The sequence below is a fragment of the Simochromis diagramma genome, unplaced genomic scaffold (assembly GCF_900408965.1).
Source record: "Simochromis diagramma unplaced genomic scaffold, fSimDia1.1 OVJJ01000302.1, whole genome shotgun sequence".
In the NCBI taxonomy this organism is placed as follows: Eukaryota; Metazoa; Chordata; class Actinopteri; order Cichliformes; family Cichlidae; genus Simochromis; species Simochromis diagramma.
In genome coordinates this window covers 9,901,741-9,924,633 of record NW_024386792.1, presented here as the reverse complement: position 1 = coordinate 9,924,633, position 22,893 = coordinate 9,901,741, and the positions used below count along the sequence as shown (strand labels likewise).

The 22,893-nt window shown below is 40.6% G+C and overlaps 2 protein-coding genes across 7 annotated transcripts in view; one reads left to right on the top strand and one right to left on the bottom strand.

The window, feature by feature from the left end:
• Positions 1-13,760, top strand: part of fam114a1 (family with sequence similarity 114 member A1) — a 16,349-nt gene extending 2,589 nt beyond the window's left edge. The window contains exons 1-13 of one of the 2 annotated variants that reach the window (XM_040024322.1): positions 309-665; positions 1,594-1,921; positions 2,437-2,521; positions 3,677-3,909; positions 5,547-5,681; positions 5,836-5,988; positions 6,072-6,252; positions 7,794-7,879; positions 9,325-9,537; positions 9,723-9,862; positions 11,319-11,391; positions 11,885-11,938; positions 12,503-13,760. In XM_040024322.1, the coding sequence (XP_039880256.1) occupies positions 1,622-1,921; positions 2,437-2,521; positions 3,677-3,909; positions 5,547-5,681; positions 5,836-5,988; positions 6,072-6,252; positions 7,794-7,879; positions 9,325-9,537; positions 9,723-9,862; positions 11,319-11,391; positions 11,885-11,938; positions 12,503-12,628 (1,779 nt within the window). In that variant the 5' untranslated portion in view covers positions 309-665; positions 1,594-1,621 and the 3' untranslated portion in view covers positions 12,629-13,760. Of the gene's footprint in view, positions 1-308; positions 666-1,593; positions 1,922-2,436; positions 2,522-3,676; positions 3,910-5,546; positions 5,682-5,835; positions 5,989-6,071; positions 6,253-7,793; positions 7,880-9,324; positions 9,538-9,722; positions 9,863-11,318; positions 11,392-11,884; positions 11,939-12,502 lie in introns of those variants that run through there. The other variant, XM_040024323.1, reaches the window with a different exon arrangement.
• A 1,529-nt stretch (positions 13,761-15,289) lies between these two features.
• LOC120728999 lies at positions 15,290-22,634 on the bottom strand. 5 transcript variants are annotated; one of them, XM_040024324.1, is made up of 10 exons: positions 22,206-22,632; positions 21,365-21,661; positions 19,441-19,737; positions 18,580-18,690; positions 18,272-18,325; positions 16,823-16,858; positions 16,705-16,746; positions 16,578-16,610; positions 16,405-16,452; positions 15,290-15,441 (listed from the first exon to the last, which is right to left on the bottom strand). In XM_040024324.1, exons 1-10 carry the CDS (start codon positions 22,291-22,293, stop codon positions 15,380-15,382), a joined length of 1,068 nt encoding a protein of 355 aa, XP_039880258.1. In that variant the 5' UTR covers positions 22,294-22,632; the 3' UTR covers positions 15,290-15,379. The 5 variants fall into 5 exon arrangements, with proteins under 5 accessions (XP_039880258.1, XP_039880259.1, XP_039880261.1 ...); XM_040024325.1 differs by having other exon boundaries at positions 16,705-16,743; XM_040024327.1 differs by lacking the exon at positions 18,580-18,690 and having other exon boundaries at positions 16,705-16,743; positions 22,206-22,634.
• Between the last annotated feature and the right edge of the window lie 259 nt (positions 22,635-22,893).

Sequence of the window (22,893 nt, the reverse complement as noted above, 5' to 3'; positions counted from 1 at the left end):
TCTCCAGTCGTTTGAGTAATATGTTGTGGTCAACTGTATCAAATGCTGCACTGAGATCCAGTAAAACTAGGACTGACATTTTTCCACTGTCTGTATTCAGACATATGTCATTAAACACTTTGGTCAGAGCGGTTTCAGTGCTGTGGTTCTGTCTAAAACCTGACTGGAAGGCATCGTAGCAATTATTCTGTTTTAAGAAGTAATTGAGCTGTTGAGAAACTGCTTTTTCAATGATCTTACTTAAAAACGGGAGATTTGAGATCATCGGCCTGTAGTTGTTCATTTAATGTACACCTGCACCCCAGAATGCTTCAAAGAGAAAATACAAAGACAAACTGCAACTTTAAGATATGGAAATAAATAAGTTAAATAAATAATAAAGGGCTAAAAAGAAAACAAAAATAAGAATAAATGGTACTGCACCTTAAGTAAAACCCAGGGTGAGATAAAAGAGATACCCACTCAAGTGGAGTCCCTTTGGTTGTTGATGCCACAGTGGCTAAACGTGGATCTCCCATGCACTGAAAATGGTGTGTGTTAAATAATGGTGTCAATCACTAATTCCCGAGCCAAATCTGAGGCACCAGTGCAGACCCAAGACAGGCATTCCTGAGATTACATCTCTCACCTGGCCTGGGCTGAGCTGGGTAAGGAGCAGGTGACCGGTAAGAAGGGGGTCTGGGTGTGTCTTCAGGGACTGCTGCATGTGACTGAGAGGGATGGATGGGGTAGAAATCCAAGTTGTCATTTTTTATGATTTTCATTTTTATTTATATATTTAAAAAAAAATACTTATTCTACATCACTTTAAACCAGGAATGTCAAACTCCTTTTACATGGGCCACTTAAAGCCCATTTTGATCTTAAGTGGGTGGGACCAGAGAAATTAATAATACCTGTGTAAAATTGCAGCAATGAAGGTAGTTGGTCTTTATCAATAGGAAAATCTGTGAAACTTATGAAAATACAGTCAAAAGTTCAAAATCTATGCGCCCCTTTCTAAAGCTGTCCAGGGGACCGGATTCGAGACTTCACCGGGCCAATTGTGGCCCCCGGGCTTTATGTTTGACACCCCTGCTTTAAATGGTCCAGGAGTCTCTATATACCCCAGTTTTTTAATTGTTATTTAATACATTATATATTATCAACAAAAGTCCCTTACAACATGTTCAATTGCAAGTACAGTGAGCTGCAGAAAAAAGCTCCCAGTCCTTAAAGCCAGATGTTTTTAGCCCAATCAGACCTCTTATGACGTATGTGTGGGATACAGACACAGCTTGATTGACTTTTTCCTCAATCCTCTTTGGCACGGAACAGTTCACACAGTTGGTACTCTTAGTACTTCATAATTTGAGGAACATTGTTTAGTGTCACTAAAGTTAATCCCAATGAAAAGTCTAATTCACACTAATAATTAAACGCTGTGTGAATGTGCCAGGCCTCAAGAGTTTCACACATGATAAAACATGTAAGAACTGAGTGTTTCCACTTTATGCTTAGATTTGTATAAACAGTGTTTTGGTTTTAGGGAAAGTGCATTTATACGAAAGACACAGATGAGCAGTTTTCCACTAAAAATCCAACTTTTTGCAGATCATCATGTCTCAGGCTGCCTCCTCTGATGCTGACCCCTCCACAGACCCCACCCCTCCACCTGTTCAGCCCCCCTGACCCTGTTCCCAGCCTCGGTCAGGATGTACCAGCAGCCGGTACACCCCCTGCAGATCCACTGCAGCCTCTTTTCTCCCCTGAGAGTTTTGATCAGTCCAAAGAGCAGTCGACCACAGAGAACACCACCACCTCTGAGACATTAGAGGGTCAGGCTGACCAACCAGAGTCTCCTGCAGAGAGTCAGATGACTGAATGTGACCAACCAGTGAGCCTGGAGCCAGACACAGAGGCTGCAGAGGAAGATGTGGAGGTTTGTTTCACAAGCTGAAGTTTGATTTATGTTTCCTTGACACAAAGCACTGAGAGGAAAATGTCTCATAGATACACTTGCACACAGTTATAAAAGAACTTCAAAGAAACAAGAATTTTGAATATATTTAGGATTTTTATTCAGGAAATTGTATATACAGGCTCAAATATGTACATACAATCACTGAAATCTTTAAATAAGTGACACTGAAGGTGTTACACTGTCTTTTAACTTGACAAAGCCAAAGCCTATTAACTTCTCGTTAGTTATTTTGATTGATGAAAACTGCTAGTTTCTCTGTTTTCATGATACATGAATTTCCTTAAAGCTAAGATCCAGCCTTTCTATGTATAATACAGCTTCATATTGACATTTTGAAATATGTAATAATAAACAAGCAATTATGATATGTATTTAGAGATTTGTGATTGTCATTTGTTTTGTACTTTCACACATATTATAGACCAAACAGTTAACAGTTTTATTCCTTTCCTATGATGGATATTTGCGCACAGAAGTCACTCCTGGACAAAGAAAAAGGTTGGGGAGCTTGGAGTTCATGGGGAAAATCTCTTCTGACCACTGCCACCTCCACAGTGGGTATGTCCCAGGTTTTTCTCATCCAATTCTTTTCTTCACATTTACACCCATTTCACTCACCACCAGTCCCTCCCTGAGCTGGTTCTGCCAGAGGTTTCGTCCTGTTAAAGGGGAGCTTTTCCTTTCCACTGTTGCCAAAGTGCTTGCCCATAGGGTCATGTGATTGTTTCTCCGTATTATTGTTGGGTCTTTATCTTACAATATTAAGCACATTGTGGCCTTGTGATTTGGTGCTGTATGAACAGAATTGAATTGAACTGAATTACATTTCAGCCTGTGATTGGCCAGTTGTGCATAACTGTGGCACAATCTGATATCCCCATGTTGATGTTGTTCTTGCGTCACCATAATAATTTTGGTTCAGGGTCAACATTGAAACTGACCAGTGATGTTGTGTGAGCATACAGTTAGCATTAACTGAGAAGGTAGCTAATGCTATTGAAAGCTATTACTAGCGAACTAACATGAGTTAAATTTGGCTAACAAAAACCTAACTCCATAGTAAATTTATTATATTGTATAAATTAATAAAGAAAGCACTTGCAGTGCTTACTATTTATTCCAGGAGGGTGTTTTATAAAAACAGAGCTATTCGTTTTCTTTTTCCCCTCCATTGCACAGCTGTGACATCACAGCAACATGACTGGTCAGTTGCACAAATGACGATGCACAAACACCAACACAGGAATGTCAAATACACCATAACTATGAAAGGACCCAAACATTGTTGCACCCAAATCTGTACACGATTTGTGGTGCAGCAATGTTTTCCAAGATGCACAATTTGAAAATACACACTGTCATCACATAAACACTTTAACAATATCTATATGTGTATTTGCTCATGTGTAGCGATTCAGAAATCGCTGGTACAGTATTTCTGCAGTAGCAGGGACCTGATAGCAAGGTGATAGTAACAGACAAGCACAGAGTCCTTCCATAAGCAAGTGAAGAAACGTTTTATCGCTTGTCTTACTTCTGCCATCATTCTTGCGGTTTCAAAATTGGCTCATAGATTTCAGCCAGGATTATTATAGGACCACGTGTTTTTATATATGTAATGAGAAATGTCGCTGGCAAGCAGGAGAAATAGACCATCAATGTCTACTTCTCCTCATGTATGTGAGTCTTTAATTTGCTGCTTTCTGTGTGCAGGTCAAAGCCTGACCTCAGTAAAGGTGAAGGCAGGAGAGGCACTTCGTCTCCACAGAACCTCAGTTGGAGAGGAGGCACAGGAAGAGGAGGAGGGAGCGGAGGAGAAGACAGAAGGAGGAATCGAAAGCAGAGAGATTGACCTGTCCAACTCCGGGGAGTCGTCTTCTCCTACTGCAGCCACAGCTTCTAGCAGGGGTGTTTTCTCTACAATCACACATGCCGTACAAAACACTGTGAGTGAACACACATACACGCACAGAGAGACACACAAAAGGTATCCATCTGATGAAGCTTCCAAACCATGTCATGAAAGAGTGTTAGTGGCGATTAAATCATGCATTTCACCAGGCAGTCATGTACTCAGATATGAAGAGTCGTCTCGTTTTCTTAGTGCCCATAATGCCGCCTCGACAGTCTGCTGCCGTGTGGTCTTAGGGCACTCTCTTTTGCACTTTGGTGTCCACAGCAGAGCTGTCTGTGTGATGGAGTTGTGCTTGTTTCTGATGATGTGCTTTACCGAATGTTTGGAGGTCGTTCAGTTTAATCAGAAGATCCACAGCAGTCTCCTGAGACTTTTAGACTTAGTGAGAGTTTTTTATGGTCGCCCTCAGTCATTCTCCTTCCTCCTGGCAAAATTTTTAAATATTTAGATTTCAGGTTCTCTCTGTCTCTCTCAGGATAAGTCAGTGATCAGTATAATGCACTAGTGGTGTCACAGTTTTGCTCCTAACGTATAAGCATATAAAACTGCTGCTGAACTGCAAACATAATTGAAAAGCTTCCCTATTAACCCTGAATGCTACAGTATTAGCAGACAAGTAGATGCAAATAGAAGTAAGTACTCTGAAAGTGGGTCTTATTTAATCTACAAAATCAGGTTAATCCAAAATAAACTGTTTAATAAGATGTCTCAAAATATAAGTGATATTTTAAAAAGAATGAACTCTACAGAGCTTAACCTATTTAATTAGTTAACCCTTTAACTAATTTAGCCTATAGAGTTACAGCAGACACAGCACAGCTCTATTATAGCCTCAGATTGGTGAGAGTGCTTGACTGTGATGACTTCAGACAGCGTCCACGCTGCAGAAGACAGTCCTTGATTTACTGATCCTCCTCTGGACGTCGCTGCCAGCTCCTCTCCTCTCCTCTCCTTCCCTGCGGCATTCCTCAATCTGTGTTCGATGGCAAGCCAAGGTCGATAGAAAAGTCGAGCCCCTTCAGTGCTGTGAACGATTTATTTATTTGTGTTACGTATTAAGTACCTCCTAATTCACAGTTTTAGTAAGCTGAAATATTTCTCATTAACACATGCTCTGCCTCTCGATTTCCTGCTGTGTGAAGGAGCGCAGTTAAAGTTAAAGACATCATCTGTGCTTTGAAAATCAGACTGGAAGCAGTTGTGAGCTGTTATGGATTGTAAGCAATGATCTCTTGATTTTTGGCAGAAGGCTGCAGTTTTAAAATTACAATCCTACTTAAATATTTTGCAAAAACATTCACTTTATTTTTTCCCTCTTTGTTCCTGACTGAACTGACTGAGATTTAAAGGGTTAATTACTTCATGACACATTTAATTAGTTAACAATGTATTTATTTCATTCATTTTGGCGCTCATGGACCTCAATAAACCAAGAGCAAGCTCATATTTTTTTAACTGAATTCATTTAGTTTTCAGTATGCAAACTTTCAGTATGATATTATTTAAATTACAACATTTTATAAAAGTGTGCAATCTAAATTTACAATTTTGTTGGTCAGTCCTATTTTGTTTTTGTTTTTTTATTGTTTTCTTTAACAGGCTACTGTAGTTTGCTGAAATGCCCTCCCACCCTTCCTCGCTCTGCATCTGTCTCTCTGTGTCTCTCAGGGTAAGTCAGTGATCAGTGGAGGCTTGGATGCCTTGGAGTTCATTGGAAAGAAGACCATGACTGTTCTTGCAGAGAGTGACCCGGGTTTTAAAAAGACCAAAACTCTGATGCAGAAGACCGCATCACTTAGTCAGGCATGCAACTGACCATCTCATCTCATCTTGTCAGATAAGAAATGAATCTGAAACTGGTGTGTCGTGTGTGTGTGTGTGTGTGTACTTTGGTGAGGTGTAATTGCTTTAAATTGGTAGCTCTGTTTTTTCTGATTTTTTTTTTTTCTTTTGTCAGATGTTGAAGGAAGCCAAGGAGAAGGAGCGGGCCCGTCTGAGTAACCAGCCTATCAGTGCTCCCACAGCTCACTACGGTATTCTTTTTGATGACTACCAGGGCTTGTCACACCTGGAGGCCCTGGAGATTCTGTCCAATGAGAGTGAAGCAAAGGTAAGGCGCGAGTGTCGGGAATACAGAAACCGCTTCAGAAACACTGCCTGTTTCAAGCAGTTTACCTGCAGCTGTGATCTTAGGTTCAAGCCTTCCTCTCCTCCCTGACCGAAGAGGAGCAGGAGGAGGTGAAGAAGGAGCTGATTTACATCAAGGAGATTTTCATCAAGCAAGAGGAAGAGGAGGATGTGGAGACAGAAGGAGGAGGACAGACGAAGGATAACGGTGATCTTAGTTCCCAATTACACTGTTCTACCCCCTTATGTGAGTGACCCAGATCGACTGCTAGACCTGCTGTAGGTGGAGGTGGTCCCTTAGCGCTGACCCAGGATCAGGTGGCCTTTGACAGACTTTGGGACTCCTGATAATGTGGGATCAGAGGCACCTGGATGGGAAATGATAAACCAAACTGTTAAAAACAGGGTTTGGTGTTGAACACACTCATGACTGCGCTTATCTCTGATGCTGGCTGTGGGCAGCCTGCTGTTGTTCCTCAGGGAGCTTTAGCTCACTTATTTTAGTTTTAATCTTTTCAAAGTTTGTGCAGTTGTGCAGAAAGTTAGTTTGTGCAGATTCAAAGAGTGCTTTTTAAAAGCGTGCTCCATCAATTTCAGACACAAAGACTAATCCTGTGGTATTTGGTTGCTGTTTAAAGCCGTTTAAACAGCCTTCTCCAGTTTCAGCAACATTGCAGGAAAAAAGTGAGGCAATGACTTTTCCTTTGTTTCTTATGAGGCAACAAACTTATGAAAAATGGCCCGAGTACCCCTCCTTCTCCTGTTACTGATACAGGATGGTCTTTTAGCATCTTATAACGAGATGAAAGACACTGCCTGGCTTCAGTGAAAACGTGACCAGATTAACTGCGTTGTCATCCTTGAGTCAGGCTCTGTCAGCACACAAAAATATGTTCTTTTCTTTGTTTATATGGAGGTCATCTAAACTCCATGAAAAAAAAAAAAAATTAAGAAAATCTGGACCTTTTCCTCATAAACTTAAAAAATAGCATTCCTTTGCTTGAACTCTCTTGTTCTGACCCAGTTCAGCCTCTAATAATATTGCATTAATATCATCACTGGTACAGGTAACCTAACCTGACAAGTAGGTCTACCTAGGGTTATGATCAGCCACCCTTTTGATCCCAAACGTCTTATTATCTGACCTGACATTTTTGTTTTATTCACTCTATTATATGCTCATTATATGCTCTGCATCCTAGAACTTACCCAAATTATATTTCCTCTTCCTAAAAGCCCTGAAAACCTTAGATCCTTACGGGAATCAGCGATGACGGTGACTGTTCCTAATCTGCTAAAGAAGTAGAAAATGTTCTACTGGAGTGAAACTGTGTTAGTGTGATGCCAAGTTTTGGTCTCGTCACATCTCACCACTTTACATTTTAAAGGGTTTGTGAGAGGCACCTTCAGGGGATGTCATGGAGGTGCACAGCTCAAAGCAGGCAGGCGCCCTTTTGCTCGGAGGGTTGAACAGGATGCCTGATCCGGCGTTTGGTGTTCAGGGACCACCGACACATTTGCAGACTCAAGAAAAGCCAACAGAAACAATCCATAAGATCCAGGCGCCGAATCTGCATGTTTTACAATTCCAGCTGTAATTTATACACAGGAGTTTGAATTACGTTGGCATGACAACAACAATATACGCTTCGTGATCTCAGCATGGAGTAAATCGACTGATTCCTGACATGTGGTGTAAATGCATGTAGCATCACACTTTAACACGTGCTTTGTGTATTTAAGTAAACTGACACGAGGTGGTGCATGCCTTTTGTGTATTTTTATCAGCTGCTGACGGCGAGGAGTTTGTGAGTGTTCTCACGGAGCTGCTCTTTGAACTTCATGTTGCCGCCACGCCGGACAAACTCAACAAGGTGACTCACTCACACAGATGCCAGTAGTTTTCATCTATCCATCCATCCATCCATCCATCCATCCATCCATCCATCCATCCATCCATCCTGCATTTTGCTATCAATTTTAAATTAACTGTCTTTTCTGTAAATTGTACAGTTTAATAATAAATACAATCTTTTGTATTTTTTTATTGGCAACACTGGTTGTTAAGTTACTGACACTTACTACTTTACATCAGCACCATCAGTGGGTGAAGCGCCTTTTTGCCTTCTGGTAGATTGTCTGTAACAGGCCTTTAAATCACAGACTGTGTATAAAATACAGACCTTAGTTGTGTGCCTGAAAAGCGAAGCCAGTGTTGAATTGCCTAAAACCTGTATTTCCTCTAATGTCCAGAAGGAGGCGACTCCTCTGGTTTCAAAAAGAGGTCTGATTGTACAGAAGTCTAGGAAGTAGCCAGTATACTGTCTGTGCTCTGAATGTCATATCATTCTGCATTATATGGACAAAGGTATTGAGCCACATCATTTATGAATCCAGGTGTTTTCAGTCTCGTGGCCACAGGTATATAAAGGCAGCCTGCCTTTACAAACATTTGTGAATTTGAAGGTGGCACTGTGATAGAGAAATGCCAGTGTTGCAACTCTGATTCAGCTGTTGCAACAAGTCAACTGTAAGTGGTATTACTGCAAAGCAGAAGCATTTAGGAATCACCGCAAGTCACGTAAAGTTACAGCACAGGATTGCCGAGTGCTGAGGCACATAGTGCTCTGCTGACTGAGTAACTGCAGGGTTTCGACATCAGCACAAAAACTGCGCCCGGTGCTTCATGACTCGGGTTTCTGTGGCTGAGAAGCAGCACACAAGCAATACATCATCAATCTGGCTTTGGCGAGTGCCACATGAACACCACCTGCCTGACCGAATCGTGCCTGCTCTAAAGTTTGATGGAGAAGGGTTGTTGTCTTTTTTCTGGGGTGTCATAAACACTCCTGTAGGTGTAATGCACAGATAGTTTCCTTCACATAGTGATATGATTCTGATTTGGAAAGAAAATCTTTGATTTTTCTTCTATAAAGCTGTGTTATGAGTATTAGTTTATACCTCGTTTTATTATGAAATTGTGTTGAAATCATGCATTTCAAATTCCATAGTGTAGTTTAGTACCAGGAATATTCTAACAACCACCAATCATTCTTCCTATTTGCTCTGAGAAAACGGTCCACAAAGCTACAAAAATACACATCTTTGCATCTACACTCAACATAGTAACTCTGCATCCTGCTGCAAAGCTAATTTAAAAGTTATCAGCCCCTAAAGCCATCCTGCATAATCACATTCACATATATAAAAACCAATATTAGCATATATCCATGTATATGCATCTAATTAGCATACATCAGGATCAGGGTGGGAATGTGTCTTCATGCAGACCTGATGAGTGGTAATTATGCATCTCCAGGCTCGAATGAGGGCCCATGATTGGGTGAGCAAGGTGGAACAACCTGTCACTACAGAGACAGTTGGCAGGGAAACGCAGGACCAGCCAGGAGGAGAGGAGAACAAAAAGGAAGAGAAGAAGAAAGACGGAGAAGAGCTGGGGGAGAAGAAGGGCGAGGAGGAGGAGATGAAGGGAGGAGAAGAGGCAAAGGAGAGCGACCCCATATCTGTAGAGGTGACGTCTCATCTGCACTGTTATGACTTCTGCTTTCAAGTTTAAATTCCGTCACCTTTTCTTCCTGCTGTCACTGCCTTACTTGATTTGAATCACTTATTCTGTGTGTGTGTGTGTGTGTGTGTGTGTGTGTGTGGGTGTGTGTGTGTGTGTGTGTGTGTATACACTCACCTTCCTCTCATCAGGCCATCTACCTGTCATCGGTCAGCAGTCTGGCAGAAGTGACGGCTCGCAGCATCGAGCAGCTCCACAAGGTGGCGGAGCTCATCCTCCACGGCCAGGAGCAAGAGAAACCAGCCAGAGACCAGGCACACGTCCTCACCAGGTATGTGTGTGAATGTGTACTTGTATTACACACTTACATTGTGGGAACTTCCTTCTGTGGGTATCCCCTTGACAGGTTCACGGTTATGGTACGGGTTAGGGTAAGCCTCCAGGAGATCAATATAAGCTGTTGTTATGTCTTTGCTAAGGGAAATAATGGAAATGTTTGGGATTTGGCATTTGTGATTGTTGAGGTTAGGTTCACAAGCAAAGAAGACTGAAACAGTCGCATACACTGCCTGGCCAAAAGACAAGTCACCACCTGGATTTAACTAGGCAAATACATAAGAGCTTATCATTTCTTAGACAACCGTGTCAGCTGTTACTGCGTTTCACTGAAATTATTGGACTGTGTCAAGCAAAGAAAACAACTAAGGAGATTGTTGGAACTGCTAAAATTGGAATGAAAGGATAAAAAATCAACATGTAAGAGCCTTTCCTCACACACAGTGCGAGAACAGCTCAAGTGATTGGGACTAAACAGCTGTGTAGCCTTAAGAAAGCCACTTATCAGTGAGGCTAATCAGGAAAAGGGCTTCAGTATATTCGGGAGCATAAAGATTGGAGTAAATGAAAAAAGGGTCATGTGGTCTAATGAGTTCAGATTTACTCTGTTCCAGAGTGATGGGTGCATCAGGGCAAGAAGAGAGGCGGGTGAAGTGATGCATTCATTGTGTCAGGTTTCTGCTGTAGAAGCCTGTGGGGGCAGTGTTACGATCTGGGATTGGTTCAGAAATTGAGGTCAGCTTACTACCTGAAAATACTGAATGACCAGGTTTTTCCTTTAGTAAATGTTTTCTTCCAATGTGGTTGGGTTGGATTCATCAGGCTCAAATTGTAAAAGAGTGGTTCAGGGAGTTCAGGGAATAGGAGACGTCATTTTCACGTGGATTAGACGCAACAGACTCCAGACATTAACCCCACTGGGATGTGCTGGAGATAACTTGCCGTAACAATCCAACACGCTCATCATCAACACAAGATGTTGGTCAAAAATGATCAAAATAAATGTTGCACAGTTCACGTGTGCATAAGCTTATGAAAAACGTGCTGTTATCAAAGCTAAAGTCGGTCCAGTTAGAGGGTCTGATTTTCCTTTTTTTCGGCCCTGTGCTAGGGCAGATGCTGCAGCTTGGGGAAGGCTTTGATAAGGATCTGTTTTACCAGGATCAGTTGGGTGAATCCCCCTGGTACCAATGAGAGAGGAGGACAGAGAGAAAAGGGGATTGAGGGGCTCTGAAATAAGAACAGTTAGGTGTGTATGGCATTAGGTCTACAATTAAAGAGCTAGCAAAAGCAATAGGTCTTGACTAAATGTGAAGAAATAATCCATTTGCACATAATGTGTGTCTGCATGTCTGTGTGTGTGTATCTGTGAGGTAGAGAGAGGTCAAGGAAGAGATAGTATCACTACTCCAAGGAGTGATGCATGCTCAAATCCACTCTTCTTATTGCAGGTTGACATGTGCCATGTGTAAGGAGGTGGAGTGTTTGGCCAAGAAGTTCTCTGATACGCTGCTCGATGTTGGGGTAGGTGAGAGTGTGTGTGCATGTGGGTGTGTGAACATTAGGGATGATTGTGACTATTCTAATAATGTTTGCTATTGTCAAAAAGTATCCATTGGGGTTTAACTTTAGTTCAGTTGGGGACTATTTTAAGTTGTATGAATACACACGGGGTGCTCTAATGAGTATTTATGCCAACAGAGCAGTCTCTGTAGAGCTGACTCATAATAAATACAGTGGTCGTATTCATTGTAATAAAACATTTCACCCACTACAACAACGTGACTCACTGACAGCAGAGCTTTTTAGATGTAGCAGGAGATATATCAGACAGCTGATGTGTGAGTATTTGTTTGTTGGATCAAGTCACTGTTTCTTTTGTTTGTTTGGGGGTTTTTTTCATAGGCGCTGCTGACAGTAGTAAAATAATTTTTGATCTTTGTCTTTGTACTTGTGTTTTTCTGCTACTCCATCATCTTTTATTGATCTCACGAGTGTCACTGCCTCTCTTTTTTAGGGCCAGAGGAAAGCAGAAGAGCTGAACCCACTGGTAGAGAGTGTGCTGCTAGAGGTGAGATTTTTTTATTTTGAACATCGTGAATAAAAATAAAAATGGATAAAATTAATGATGTAGCAGTCTCATGGTAACTGACAGATAAATGATCAGGATCATCATCACTAATGCAATGGGAACTGAGTTTTAAGAGGCACTCAGACGAGATCCACACAGCGTTTAAAGACTTGTTCAACATTTTTCAGAATGCATTTTTTTTTTACAAATTGCATCTCTAGAAACAAATCTTTCCTCATTTTTATTGTTATATCTCTGTGACAGCGATGCCAGGAGTCATTGTTTTCTTGTGAGCACAGCACCTGTTTAATGCCTCGAGGAATTTCTGGATGACCAGAAATATCCAGAGCTGTGCACACAAACTACCAGTGTCTAGCTAGAGGATTTACAGCTGTTGGAGCAGAATAGCAAGAGAACAGTTTCTGTCCCCAAGCCATCAGTCTTTGAAAGTCTCAATTATATACATATATGTATATATACATATATATTGTTCAGCACTATGCAACATCTACTGATGATGACTGTGACATGTGATGAAGATGATGGGTTGTTTCCTATCCGCAGGGCTCCAACAGCACCAACTACATCCAGAATGCATTTCAGCTGCTGCTGCCCATCCTGCAGATCTCCCACATCCAGAGCCAACACTGCCGACCCGCCACAGAGGCCGCAGCACAGATTCAGCATTAACACTGCCTGTGCAACTGCCTGCCAGTGTGTCTATTGTTGTACAGTAAAGTATAGAGAATAGAGTCACCAGAACAAGTGCTTTAATCTACACTAAGTGCCAAATAGTAACAGAACACAGAGAATATCATCAGGAAGATACCAGCTTAACTGACACACGTAGTGGTAGCTCGCATACGCTTTGTTTGTGTGTTTGTGCCACGTTGTGTCTCTGAATGTTACTTTGCCTGTTTTGCCGTTGATGTTTTGCTTTAAGAAACCAAAATGACGTCCACGCCTCAAAACCAAAAAACAGAATATTACTGATTGTACTGATCAAACTCTACATTATTGTACATTGAGCTTTCTTTGCACAACAGGAAAAAACATTGACTAACACTAGTAGAGTGTCTGTTGTGTTGACTGTTTAATTGCAGGTTAAGATAAAATACCAGCGTCAGTGATTATATATAGTAATATCATACTTATTTTGTTTTCTGTGTTAAATTATATGAAACAACACTACCTTGTGTTTTATTTCCATCTTTTGTTGTGAACATTACTAATGTGATGTCGGTTAATTAATTTCTGTTTGCGTCTTGTTGTTGGACTGAATTAGATGAGCGATACCACTCTCTACACTAAAAGTGAAACCACAGCCTTTTGAAGGGAATCGGCTAGTTTGGCTGCACCAAAACCAAACCGTGTGAAATACAGCAACAAAATAACAATAAAACATTTAATTACCCCAGTAAAACAAAAACTGTCTGTTTTGGGGGGTTTATTAATTCAAACCTGCAATAACTGATTTTAGAGACATTTTTTGTGGAAGCAAATAGTGAACACTTGTGTTATGTATCACCTTTTAAACACTATCATTCATTTAGTGAATTTTGACTCTCTTTAAACTCTGATTTTGGCTTTTGCTAAATCCTAAAGGGGACATTGAGCTCTTTAGCCGGAATTACTCCATCTTGTGCGTCTGTTTGTTGCTAAACAATGAGCTAACTCATTGTTCACTCACTTTAAAGGTTATTGAAACACGATAGGTAGATGTGGATTGTATAACTCGCACACAGCAATCTCTGCTGAAACTGAGTGTAACTTCTGATTCTTTGGTTATAAATATGCATTAAAACTGCCTCACTCTGCAAAACTGTTGGTATAAGGGTCAATTTATCTCAAATTATTGTGGGCTATCTGCTCGACCAGCTCCAGTCTGCATTCAAATTTAAAGATACAACATTGTGCAATATTTATTTGTATGTACAAGAAAAAATCAGTATTTGTTGCATTTTTGTATATTTCAAAATTAAACATCATTATTAGACTCATCCAGTGGGTCTTGAAAATAACAAATATGCATATACTTTACAAGATAATTTTCTCCGTTATAATAAGACTTACATCTGGAAGCTCCTGAAATTTGTTCTTTCATATTAAATAATGAGCTGATGTCTCTAGTGTGCAACTTGTTGTGTTTGCTCAATCCACCCAGACATTTTTAAGCATTGTTTCCAAATTACAGACCCTGATTCTATCTTACGGAGAAAGAAAGATCAGAGAAAGTTTTAGGCTTTTATCTTGGACATTTTTGAGATATTCATGTTGAAACATTGCCTCAGAAAAGAAAAACAAAACATGTCCAAAAAAGTATTTGATACACGAGGCTGAAACTTCACAGCTAGATTATAGTCATCCAAGTTTTAAACCATTAGATTTTCAAGCAATACACAGGTGGTTGAGCAGAAAATGATTTAAAAATGTGATGAGCGATATGAGGTGGAATGACCCATAAGTTAAAATATTTTTCATGTCTCCCTCTTACGCCATAAAAGTAAAAGAGTAGCGATTGGGTTTAATAATTCTGAAAATGTGCTGCAAATACAGATGTTTTCCAGATGGTTGAGTACGACTGACTGCAAAAAGAGCAAATTCACAGTAAGACATGAGCCTTGCAGGTGCTGCTATCTGGAGTTAGTTACTTCCTGGCAGCGCGAGCTTGGCTCCTTTAATGTTTTTATGGTGAAATAAAACCAGGTGGTTACTCGCGTTCGACCTGCTGTACACTTTGTGTGATTCCACTTTAAACACCCCAAAGACAGCCTTACATGCACACATAGGTTACATGTTTTTACTCCAGAACAAAGCCTTCGAGCGTGCGTTCCAACATTCAGAAATGTATACCACGTCGGTTTCATCTCACACATCACCGCAGAGATGTGTCAGATGTGTTGTATCTCAACTATGCTCTACATTTTTCTCCTCCTTCTGAACCGCCGTCTCTACAGAATTTGAGATGAATTACTTTATAGCGCTTAGCCCACAGTTACCTCGATCTCTGAAGGATAAATATTTCTCTCCCTCTGCTTCTTCTTCTTCAGTTTTAGAGATACATGGATGCTGGCAAGGAAAGCTATTAAGCAAACAAGATATTAGTCAGTGCTGTCAAAATGTTTTGGCTCCTTTCAGCTATAACCAGACGGGGGAAGGCTGTTTATCAGCCATGCATCTGACTCAGAATACAAAACAATTTAGTTCTTTCAGGGTGAAAAATGTTCGAGGGCCAATCCATTTATTTAACTTTTGATAGTTTAATAATGTGTAGAGACTGTCCTCTAATAAAGTGCTAACATAGACAAAGCTTCCGAGATGACATGCTGAAAATAAGTTCACAAGCACATGTAGGTGGTTCAGATATCTTTATTTTCACCATTAGTAATGCTGGTAAATGAGGCGGCTGTTTTCCTCCAGCTTCCTCCGGCTGCTCGCCTGTCATCGAGCAGGCTCATCTTTGATGGAGCTGACGGAGGGATGGCTGCGATGATGCAGAAAACCTAAAGACAACAGAAAAAAGGCACCAAGCGCACTGTTAGATGACATTTTAAAAGGGTTCTGATGTGTTGATACTCTGCAGTAATTGTCTACTGAGATGAATTTTTTGACGATTAACTCCGCCTGGAAGATTACGTTTTTGGAAGTGTGCATGCCGTTCTGTCTGTAAACACCATAACTCAAAAAGTTTTGAATGAATTCCGATAAAACTTTACGTTTTTTATTGTAGAATGGAGTCGTGTTAACAATCCATTCAAAATTTGGCTCACATCAACCACAATCCTCAATGTCAAAATAATGATGTATAGGTCCAAAATTACCAAAAAGCCTTATAACTTAGAAACTATGATTCTTATAAGTGTTGTGTGTATTATAAGGTCAAACATCATAAAATGTCTTTTAATTTTACGACTGCCTTTGTTTGTATTGGCAACGTTTAGGAAATGATACTGGTGTATGTGTATTCTAAATATCACATTATAATTTACATCCAAATATCACATCACATTTAACCTCTGACCTTATGTTTACGTTTTACGTAAAGAGAACAGCCTAATACAGCAAACAATTCAATGATAATTAGCTACACATTGGTATACTTTTTGTATTTATGCATTAAGTCCATCATATTTAAAGCTACACTTTGGAGCTTTGGAGCTCTCGTAGCACCATTCGCGGATTACCACACACGTATGAAAATGAAGGGCGATGTGGTTCCCAACCGTGCAGCAGTTTCAAATAACGTATCCAGCAATACGCTGGTAAGGACAGGACTAAAGGCCGATCCATAGCATCTAAAAACTAAACTGCATATAATTAATCAAACTTTGGTTGCATGAAGAGGCGCCAAGTTAAGTCTTGAATGCGTGCAAGAGTATCTGAAAGTCATCAACCAGCTGTTGGTGGTCATAACCACCGACAGCTTTCTCTTTGAACCTGTACAATTGTTCCAGTAAAGACTTTACCAGTATAGCAGTGGTCAGCATTTCCATCCATCAACATTGATATGTCATCTGAAAAGTATACGTGAGGACAATCAGAACGTGTGTTTGTGATCTGACTCATTTTTCTAAAAGGTGCATGTGTGTGTGTGTGTGTGTGTGTGTGTGTGTGTGTGTGTGTGTGTGTGTGTACCTACTTTGACTGTCAACTTCTTTAATTGGTGAGAGCCCTATCCATTTTGGTAAAAAAAAAAAAGATTAACGTGGTGAAAGCAGTGAAACAACAGATCAATTAAATGATGTTGACTGATTAAAAGGACTGACCTGACCAGGTATGAAACCCGTATAAGTGGAGGTTTGTCCCTGCTGGACCAAAAAGAGTTTGTTAGAATCTCCAAACCTGTTGACGCAGATGTAAATGCGTTTTTATTGAGCAGTTTACCTTCAGGAGGGCTGACTTCTGTTTCTTTGGCACCGTCTACATAAAAGAGTAGCATAAACATGTTGTAACTCTCATCTTCTGGAATACATTTTAGTTTACTTAGTATATTATTAATATATTATACTTCAGAGACAATACAGACTATTCACAGACCAGGATTTCTAAAAGTGACCATGTACTGAGCCAGCATATAAATGAAAACATAGATTAAATACACATTTAGTGTGTTTGTTCAGAGATCTAACACACTGGTTTTTGGTTGATAGTTCTCATTTTGTTCTGGCTTATCATTTTTTTAACCATTACAGTGAGAGGTGGCATTTCTTGACACCAGATGTATTTGTTAACATTGAATGGCTGAGTCTTATGTTTATACACCATTCAATCATTAGTTATTAATAATCTCTGTCTCTCTTCCGGAGCGGCTTCCTGTCCTCACCCCTCAGTGACTGTCGAAGACGACTGTCCCTCCCTGATACTTGGACTGCTAGAAGCTTCTTCCTGTTAAAAGGTAGTTTTTCCTTCCCATTGTCACCAAGCGCTTGCTCATAGGGGGCAGTCTGATTGTTGGGATTTTCTCTGTATTATCACAATATAAAGTGCCTTGAGGTGACTGTTGAGTTTGATGAATAGATTATGCTCCCTTGGTTTGGTTCTGCCTCTATATTTGATGTTAAGTTATATATTGTGGGTGAATGAACTGTATGGTAGTGTATTCTGTCCTTGAGGGCTGCTTGAAATGTCACAGAGGGCTATGTATTGGTACATGTGCACTGAGAAAATCCTAGTGGGGGTTGTAATTTCAGGCTTCCTGTGTTCCCTTGAGTCTGCCTCCTCTTAGTGTTCATGCCTCAGTGTTAGACACTCATTTCTTTGTCATTTCCTTTTTGGGTGTGGAAGTCAGTTTTTCATGAGTCTTGCTTCAGTTTGACTCTGATCTTGTCCCTCATTGGTTTCACCTTTGTTTTGTACAATATGACAAAACCAATCACTTCAGAATTTCTCATAATAATAATTGTTTTTTAAGTTCTCTGCACTGTGGTTGAAACTAGTCTAAAGCAGTGGCTCTGATAGCAATATGCGGCCAGGAGAAAAAGCTTGTCTTTCACCATAGAAGCAGGAAGTCTCATGTCGCAGTGCTAAACATGACTTTTTGCACTTTTGCCTTGCACATTGTCAGTCACCTTTGGACGGACCACTGCTGCTGAACATGCTACGTTTAAACATTTTTCTTGTGTTGTAATTAGAGTTTGCTTTTTATCTTTGTGTGTAAATGGTTGTTTTTTTTTTCTTATGTGCACCTCAGTTTGCACGCTCAGTCTTGCCCTTCAGCAAAAGGTGAACTTGTTTAAAGCTGGATATTTTTAAGCACTCACAATATTGAAATCCAGTGAAGTACAAACGTATCTAGTGTACAGTAACTTCACAATACACATTTTGCTGGCTTACCATTTAATTGCTGAGTAATTAAGTTGAAGCCATCAGGGTGCACCTTCGGCTTCCCTGGCAGAGGAAAAAAACATGTCTTAGGACGCCTGTTTCCACCACTGAAAAACAAAGCCAAGCCTTTTTTATATTCATAAGTCCAAACTTTCAACTCACTAATACAAACTCAAACTCAACTCAAAAACTCAAAGTTTTTCATTTTTAATTAGAAATTTAAAATAGTAACTCAAAATTTTGACTTTGTTTGTTTCTTCAGTTGTGGCATCATAAAACGAGTGATTTCTTTTGTTTGATTGTTTTTTGTCTCTTACTGCACAAACGCCTTTTCTTGTAGATTTTTCCGATCACACTCGTTACTATACTCAGCAACACCAAACACAGCAGAGCCAGCCAGACCACTCTGAGCGCACACTGCCACTCATCTGGAAAACAGAGGAACATTTTGGACAAAGCAGAGTCTGAAACAATTATGTATTATTTTCATTACTGACCTCTTTACCTAAAGAAAAAAAATCCATCCCAGTCATTGCAGCACTAAAATTCATGCCATGTGAAAATAAAATACATGAAAATGTAGAGTGGATGAAGGAAGAAAAGAAGGAAGGATAAGAAGGCAAGAGACCGGCAAGGAAGGAGGACTGGAAAGAGATAAAAGACATAGAAGAGGCAATATAAATAATAAGAGGAAATGAACAAACAAGAACAAAGAAAGGGAAAAGCATAAATGGGAAGGTCTGGTGGAGGTGCTGCAGAAAAATTGGAAGGAAATGGATATCCAGCTTTCATTATGCACTTTGGAAAATATTACTTAATCAATGTCTTAAGCATGAGGGACTTTTGGAGAGCAGAGCAGAAAGAAAGAAATCAATACAGGCTTAGAGATACAGTAAATTAAGATGTACTGTAGTTTTGGAAAGTATGACTGATCATGTAGTACAGAGGAAGAGGGAGAAACAAAAATTCAGGAGAAGAACTGAAGGAAATTTGTTCTATTAAAAAGAATGACTCCATTGTGGACTGAGAGAGTGGGCAGCTTGGAATGAAATGAAAACTGAGTGGCCAATTTCCTTGTCTCCTATTGTCTCCTCTTTCCTCTCCTTTCCATCTTACAGTGAAGCCACACTTGCCGCATGGGGATCAAACAAGCCCAGCTCCATCCGCCTGACACCAACCTTTCTGTGTCCGTTTCCATGGCAGCTTTTCCTTTGCTGTTGAATTCCAAACCGTTTGATTGGCGAACCAAAGGAGACAGCGGCTTTGATTGGGCGATTCAGAGTTGGGCAGGAAAGGGAGACAGCAGTAGAATGCCTTCCTCTGTCCTTCATCACCACCCTTCTCTTCCTCCTCCTCCTCCTCAGGTGGGTAGAGGTGTAAGGAACTGTGATTGCTGCGGCCGTACAAAGTGAGATTCAGGGTCTCTGCGTTGGACAGATGAAACTCGGCTGACACCTCCAGATGTGACTCGTAAGCTGTGGGTGAATAAATAGCATGAATGTATTGATTGGGGCGTAAAAGGCTTATATTGTCTGCTGAAGAAGGCATCACAGCGCAAGCAGCTCTTTGAGGCGTTAATCGTGCACAGTTGTGCTCAGAGTTAAATAACACCAGCCTGTGAACATGCTCACAGTGACGCTCACGTTAATATGCTCATATTTTAAAGCTTAATTAGATTCTTTAATTAGTGGAAGGCGATCAGTTCTCTCTGGAAGCGTTGCACCTCTGATGGTCTGCTGAACAACAGAAACACAAGATGAATTATGGCAAACTTCGTGACAGCTGTCCTCTGTACAGTTTTCATGAAGTTTTAGAGACTAAAAGCCTTTTCCTGTACAAGGCTATAAAAAAGTTTATTTTACATGAGAAATTGTAGCAGCTGACTTGCTTGTAAATCCACCCTCAAGTGGCTGTTCAAGGAATTGCAGTTTTAAGACCTGGGATGCACCTTTCCACTACTAAGCTACTAAACACTAGCTGAAAAAACAGTACAACCTCTCACCCAAATATTGCTAAAGGTGCGAATCTCACAACTAACAGGTAGGAGCAAATACAAAAATATACACCAGACCAAACCAGAGGTATATTTCAGATTTGACAAGCTTCAGTTAGCATGTTAAATGCACTGAGAAATAGACTGAACAAATATGGCTTGCTTGGAAGAGTCCCAGGACAAACCCTCTTCTCTTTAAGAAACATGCAGCTTGGCTTTAGTTTGCAAAAATGCATCTGATCATGACTTCAGGAACAGTGACAGAAGAGACCAACGTGATGTTAGGCCATAATGCATATCAGCATATCACCTCATAACAGCTATGAAGCACGGTGGTGGAGGGGTGATGACTTGGGCTTCTTTTGCAGCCACAGGACTGACACATCTTGCACTCAGTAAGTCAACACTGAACTCCTCTGTACACCAAAGTATTCTAGAGTGAAATGTGAGGCCATCTGCCTAATGGCTAAAGCTTGGTTCGGACTGCACACTACCACAGAATGGCTGCAAAACAAAAGGGTTAAGCTGTTGCAATCAAAGTCCAAACCTGAACATGATTTGTTCTTGTGGCAAGACCTTTAGAGAAATGTGCATAAATTAATGCTCGTAAGCCTCAATGAACTTAAATGGCATTTTAAAGTGTGTCCAGTGTGAGCGATTGATGAAGTCATACAGAAAACAACTGCTTCAAGTTATTGTCGCTAAACTACTAAATCATGGGATCTACTTACTTTTTCACAGGACTGCATAGAGTCCTCACTGTGACGGTAACCATAGAATGTCACTTTTAAAGGAAACAATTAATTAGTTGTTAATTAGCTTAAACTTTTCAAATGTGATGGATCCTAGAGTCATTATGATTCACCCTGGAAGTCTTAAGAGCGTACACAGAGTACGCTAAGAGTCTAACTGAAGCATGCCCTGGACCACCTTTTCAAGCAGACCAGGGCACAGTTTACTTAACTGCACCCAGACGTGGCACTCAATAATCACACTAGCCAAACAAACTAGACAGTATGGGTCAGATGCACTCAGCGGTGTGGACTTCAGGCAGTAGCAAGCTTTTCTAAACAGAAAGCAGATGTTGTTGAGTCTCTAGATGTGAATACCTGAAGTTGAGATATTTCTGTGTACTTCTGCCATTTCCATGTCTGTCTCACACATGAACCACCTCGCTTTTGGATCATCTCTGCCTCGCCTGACGTCTGAAGCCGAATCTGTTGTATTGCTTTGATCTTCTCGTGTGCACGCTTGCTCCCATTTTTCCTGATCTGGAGTCTGAGATGGGTCACACATATGGCCTCTCTTAGCGTCATCATTTCCAGCCTTTGCATTTTCTCCCTCTTTCACCTGATTTCCTTGTTCGCAGGGTCGGTAGGGAAGGCAGAAGAAGTTCACTTTTGTTACTGCAAGGATAAAGAGAATGAACACGGCAAAATTCAGACTGATTTCTCAGCAGAAGCAGGCATAAAGAGGAAAAGCAGCAAAGAACGAGCTGTCAAGCTATAAATCATAGCAAGATCTCGAAATGGAAGCTGTTGCCTCCAGTTTGTATCTGACAGAAAGAGACAGATGAGGAAAGACACAGATGGAGAGACAAAAAAGAAAAACCACTGAAGGCAAAGACGGCAGGAGCACAAGGGTAAACCGAGATGCTCTCATAAAGAAACGTGTTTTCAAGGCAACACAATACGGAAACCTTTTCAAAAGGGCTGTCAGTCAGAGTTGTATGGAGCTATATTTGGGTCTGATTTATAATCTTAGACCGACACAGAGAGGTCTTTCCACAGACAATGTGTGTAAAGAGGAAGCAAATCAAGCGAACGTTGTCTAAAGCTTTACTTTGATGCAAAGTTTGAACAAAAGCTGGATAACATTCTAACATTTACACAATACACACACACACACAGAATGAACTAATGTGGATCTGAAGCTGTTTGTGTGACCAACCTTGGTAAAATGTGAAAAATTCCGGGAGGCAGATGATGAAGGCAAGAATCACGAGGAGAAGAAGTTTAGTAAGTGCTGCTCTTGCCATGGTTGTACCATAAGATCACGCACACACACACACACACGCTCAGGCACAGGTACTTCTTCACACTGGCACAGGCATGACTCGTGGCTCGTGGTGTCTTCTTCCCTCTCGAGTTTTCAGCAAACACATCCATTCACACTCGTGCCGCTGCCCATCAGAGAAGCCGTCGCTGGACTTTTTGATGTTCTCACGATAGAGTTCGTAATTTAAGAAGAGGCTGGCCACAACATTTCAAAACACGTACACAAAGCGAGAAGCAACTTCCCTTCCTTTTACACTTCCTGTCATTTTCTGAGTAAGCGAGAAAGAGAGAGAAATGGAACGCTGCACAGACAACAAAGAGTTTCAGTCAACAAACTGTAAGTACAAAGTGTGTTTCTGTTTGACTGTGGATGTGTGTGTGTGTGCGTGACCACTCATCCTCTCGTGAAAAAACAGACAAACTTTATCAGACTATTTATGAATTCAGGTCCTGTGTAAACAGCAGGTTACAGACATATGATTATGTGTTGGATGTGTAGTCTCTTTGTAGAGGGAGAACTGCGTTTTACAAATGTTAAAAACAGAGTGAAAAAAAGGTCATTTAAAGGTGAATGATCTTTA